At 56.1% G+C, this 5,119-nt stretch overlaps 1 protein-coding gene across 2 annotated transcripts; it reads left to right on the top strand.

Annotated features, from left to right (window-relative positions):
* The first annotated feature begins 686 nt into the window (after positions 1-686).
* Positions 687-4,845, top strand: Magel2 (MAGE family member L2). Of its 2 annotated transcripts, XM_085840898.1 has the most exons (2): positions 687-2,393; positions 2,460-4,845. In XM_085840898.1, exons 1-2 carry the CDS (start codon positions 687-689, stop codon positions 4,530-4,532), a joined length of 3,780 nt encoding a protein of 1,259 aa, XP_085697024.1. In that variant the 3' UTR covers positions 4,533-4,845. The 2 variants fall into 2 exon arrangements, with proteins under 2 accessions (XP_085697024.1, XP_021024760.1); XM_021169101.2 differs by having other exon boundaries at positions 687-4,845.
* The last annotated feature ends 274 nt before the right edge of the window (positions 4,846-5,119 follow it).

Raw genomic sequence — 5,119 nt, 5'->3', positions numbered from 1 at the left:
CTCTTACGTCAATGTACTTCTTTTCTGAGCTCAGACCACACCACTACCCCCACCTTTGGACATGTTCCATGTTGCTAGTGGTTTATTCCCACTTCATAATGCAGCACAGTGATTTTTTTTGAACCGTAAATCTGTCCCTGTCACTTGTCTATATAAACTCTTGCTTAAAGAGTATGAACTAGCTTAGTTGAGGATCTATACCGCAGGAGAAGAGATATTGAGTCAGTAGGGACTTTGGTAGACGCCCCTCTGAACAATCCACTTGTGGTGGTCGGGGGCGGGGAAGGGGCGGGATTGAGCCCCCTCCCCCCTCCTTCTTACTGCGGAGAGCTGCAGAGCCAGCGACACTCTGTGTGAGCTGCGCTGCGAGCTGTGAGCTGAGAGCTGTGAGCTGCTTGGCGGAGCAAGCCAGGCAGTAGCACTTGGCTGAAAGCTGCGGTGCTAGCCAGGCAGTGCTCACTGAGAGTTGCGGTGCCAGCCAGGTAGTGCTTGCTGAGAGCTGCTGAGAGAACCCGGCTGCGCTCGCTGAGAGCTGCGGAGAGAACCGCGGAACACGGCAGTCTGCACCCGCTTCCTATTCAGCCTTCAAGCTGGAGGGGGATCCTGGACAGCCACGTCGGCATGCTCAGCACTGGAAGAAAAAGCGCAGCAACCGGAGACGGGCCACCACCAGTCAAGCAAGGGACATGTCGCAGCTAAGTACAAATCTGGGTGATTCCAGCCCTCCGGAGTCCCCAGTGCCTGCAGTCCATAGCCGCCCTACGGTTCTGATGCGGGCTCCGCCTGCTTCCTCCCGGGCTCCTCCTGTCCCTTGGGATCCACCTCCAGTGGACTTGCAGGCTCCCATGGCTGCTTGGCAGGCTCCTCAGCCTGCCTGGGAGGCTCCGGAGGGCCAGCTACCTGCCCCAGTGGCTCAGCTGGCCCAGCCTCCTGGTCTAGGGGCCCCAATGGTCCAGGCTCCACCGCTCGGAGGGGGGATGGCCAAGCCTCCAACTCCTGGAGTCTTGATGGTCCATCAGCCCCCTCCGGGAGCCCCCATGGCCCAGTCTTCAACTCCGGGAGTCCTGATGCTACATCCTTCTGTCACGGGGGCCCCTTTGGCTCATCCTCCTCCCCCAGGAACCCCGATGACACACCCTCCCGGGACCTCGATGGCGCACCCTCCTCCTCCTCCCCCTCCTCCTCCTCCTCCTGGGACCCCAATGACCCACCCACCTCCTCCTGGGACTCCGATGGGTCACCATCCTCCTCCTGGGAACCCTATGACCCATCCTCCACCGGGGAACCCGATGGTGCATCCTCTCCCTCATGGAGCCCCGATGGTCCATGGGGGACCACATGGAACTCCAATGCCGCATGTTCCCATTACGGGGACACCGATAGCCCAGCAGCCAACTCCAGGAGTCCTGATGGCCCAGCAGCTGACACCAGGAGTCCTGATGGTCCAGTCGCCTGCTCCGGGAGCTCCGATGGTCCAGCCACCTCCACAGGCTGCCTTGATGACCCAGCCTGCACCTTCGCTTACTCCGATGGCCAAGCCTCCAGGTCCTGGTGTCGTGATGATCCATCCTCCAGGTGCCAGAGGTCCAATCATTCAGACTCCAGTATCAGGAGCACCAATGGCTCAGACAGTGCTGCCCCCTGGGCAGCCTCTGGCTACTTGGGCCCCACAGGGTCAGCCTTTGATCCTACAAATCCAGTCTCAAGTCATAAGGGCTCCTCCACAGGTTCCCTCTGTACCACAAGTCCCCCAGGTACAGCTGGCCACACCCCCAGGCTGGCAAGCCACCACACCCAACTGGCAGGTGACCCCCCAGGGGTGGCCAGCGACGCCTTTGACCTGGCAGGCTACACAGGTGACCTGGCAGGCCCCCACAATAGCCTGGCAGGCCACTCAACCTGTGCGCCAAGGGCACTCAACCATTCGTACTGGTCATACACCCATTCGACCTGGACCAGCTCCATTGCTTCGCCAGATACCTCCTATAATCCGTCAGATCCAACCTGTGATGCGGCAAGCCCCACCACTGATCCGACAGGTCCCTATCAGACCAGCTCCACATGGCATAGCAAGCCAGACTCAGCTGTGGCAGGTCCTGCCACCCCCACCTCCACTGCGTCAGGCTCCACAGGCTCGTCTACTGCTCCCGAGGTTACCAGGAACAGGCCAGGTGTCTACAGTACCACCAGTTGCTCAGATACATTTGGTGCCACAGTCAGGCCCACAGGTGCCCCAGACAGTACTGCCAGCCCAACTGTCTATCCCAATTCCTGTACCCCAGGCTGCTGCTCAGTCTGCTCCCAGGACTGTGCATTGCCCATCCATCATCTGGCAGGCCCCCAAAGGCCAGCCCCCGGTGCCACAGGAGCTCCCAGTGCCACAGGAGCTCCCGGTGCCACAGGAGCTCCCGGTGCCACAGGAGATCCCGGTTCCACAGGAGATCCCGGTGTCACAGGAGATCCCGGTGCCACAGGAGCTCCCAGTTCCACAGGAGCTCCCAATTCCACAGGAGCTCCCAGTGCCACAAGAGCTCCCGGTGCCACAGGAGCTCCCGGTGCCACAGGAGCTCCCAGTGCCACAGGAGCTCCCGGTGCCACAGGAGCTCCCGGTGCCTTTGGAGTTCCAGGAGGTACAGCAGGCCCAGGCGGTGGGCTGGCGGGCACCCAAGGTACCTACTCACTTCTGGCAGCCTGTGTCTGCCCAGGAGGCCCAGGAGCAGGCCACTCAGATCGCCCATGTGGAACAGCAGCAGCCCTTTCAGGGAGCTCCAGCCTCCTCCAAGGCACCGCAAACTCAGCTGCCTCCCCACCAGGCCCAAGCCACTGGCTTGCAGGCAGAACTGCCTTCAGTGCAGCTGCAGCCTTCTTGGCAAGGCCCACTGCCCATGTTGCAGGCCCAGCCTGGAGCCTCTGCCACACTGGCAAACTATCCCCGGGGCTCCTCTCGATCACGTATGGCCCCATCAGGAGAACCTGGCCCCTCTTCTCTAGAACCTCGGGGCCCTCCTAGGGAACGTAGGGCACCTGCAAGGGACAAAAAGGGTCCTCCAAAAGAGCGCATGTTCATTGGTGCCACTTTCTGTGCTCCAAGGGGAGCATCAGCATCCAGGGCATACGTGCCAACTGCCTGGAAAAACTTGCCTGCCACATCAGAGACCTTTCCTGCCACCTCAAGGGCCTTTCCATCTACCTCTCATTTCCAGCCTGCCTCTTCTAATGCCTTTAGAGGTCCATCTGACGCCTCGGAGAGCCCAAAGTCACTGCCATTTGCTCTGCAGGATCCTTATGCCTGTGTAGAGGCCCTGCCTGCAGTTCCCTGGGTTCCGTATCCAGATGGAAATGCCTCATCAGCATGTAAGTCAGTGCCTGCCATCTTGATGGTGACAGCAGCTGCCCCCCAGGCAAGTGCCACTGCTGCAGAGGCCTCTAAGTCTTCAGAGCCGCCAAGACGCCCCGGCAAAGCCACCAGGAAGAAGAAGCATCTGGAACCCAAAGAAGACAACTGTGGACACAGGCTCTCCTCACATGACTGGCGGGGGCCCCGAACCTGGGGCAATCCCAGTCATTCTGACTGGGAGATTCAGAGGGCTATGCAGCTCCTGGGGGACCGGGAATCCCTCTACACTCCACAGGGCCTGAATGACTGGGGGTGCCCCAACACCTCTAGGATGCCAAGGAGCTTGGAGGGCCCTAGCACTTCACGGGACCAGGGATTCTGTGGTGCCTCGGGTGGGTCTCAGACATGGATGGCTTCTGAGGTCCCAAGTGTCTCTCGGGGACCCAGTGCTGCTCAGGAGGACCCTGATAGGGAGAGTCAGCCATTATCTCCCTTAGATGAGAGAGCAAACGCTTTGGTGCAGTTTCTCTTGGTCAAAGACCAAGCCAAGGTGCCTGTCCAGCTCTCGGAGATGATAAATGTTGTCATCCGAGAATACAAAGACGACAGCTTAGACATCATCAACCGTGCCAACACTAAGCTGGAGTGCACCTTTGGTTGTCAGCTGAAGGAAGTTGACACCAAAACCCACACTTACATCATCGTCAACAAGATGGCGTACCCTCAGTGTAATTTGCTGGCATCCTATTTCGAGAGGCCAAAGTTCAGTCTCCTGATGGTGGTCTTGAGCCTCATCTTTATGAAAGGCTACTGTATCAGGGAGAATCTGCTCTTTAGTTTTCTGTTCCAGCTAGGGCTGGATGTCCAGGAGACAAGTGTTCTCTTCAGAATTACAAAGAAGCTCATCACCAGTGTGTTTGTGAGACACAGGTACCTAGAGTACAGGCAAATCCCCTTCACTGAGCCTGCAGAATACGAGCTTCTCTGGGGGCCCCGGGCATTCCTCGAAACCAACAGGGTGCACATCTTGAGATTTTTGGCTGCACTCTACGAGAACCAGCCCCAGATCTGGTCATGCCAGTACCTTGACTCTCTGGCAGAGTTAGAATACAAGGACGCAAATGCCGCCGCCAACGAGTCCCATGACAGCGATGATGATTCCCACGACCCCACCAGCAGTCCCCATCCTCACTAATAGACATTACTAAGATGATTTTTATACCTGTGGGTCCAAGGCCAAAGGCAACAGACAATGGGGAGTGGGGGACATTGTGCTTTCTGATGTTTTTTGGTATTGTTCTCTGTGTATAAGTTTTACAGCCTGTTTTTATATTTGCCAAAGCTTTTGTACAGTTTTGTGAAATGTTGATTTAAACTGGCTGCTGTAGTGTTTTGTATTTTGGTGTCTGTATTTTTTTAAATGAGATCTGTGATTCCCTGTTTGGTGTCCTAATTGTAATGTTCCAGTATCAGAGTTGTGCTGCCTTGTGTGTGAAAAGAAATGACAGTTTATTTGTCTCGTTTTGTTTATGTAAAATCAGAATGTTCTTGGATGTTAATATGACTCATCGGTAAAATACTGTCTGGAGAAAAGTAAAGATCTATATCTATATAAATATACTTTTAGCATAAAATAACGTGTCTGTCTTTATTCTAATTTTGAACCAGGGTGGTGGGAGCCACACTTTAACATGCTTTATGCACAAGTGCCAATATTACTATCAGTGATAGTAAAACCTGTGGATGCTGACAGCTTCCCAGAAGAGTACTCCATTCATCCTA

This window comes from Mus caroli, unplaced genomic scaffold (assembly GCF_978045245.1).
Source record: "Mus caroli unplaced genomic scaffold, Mus_caroli_1 scaffold_8, whole genome shotgun sequence".
Classification (NCBI taxonomy): domain Eukaryota; kingdom Metazoa; phylum Chordata; class Mammalia; order Rodentia; family Muridae; genus Mus; species Mus caroli.
The sequence above is the reverse complement of the archived record's forward strand: the minus strand, read 5'-3'. Positions and strand labels throughout refer to the sequence as shown.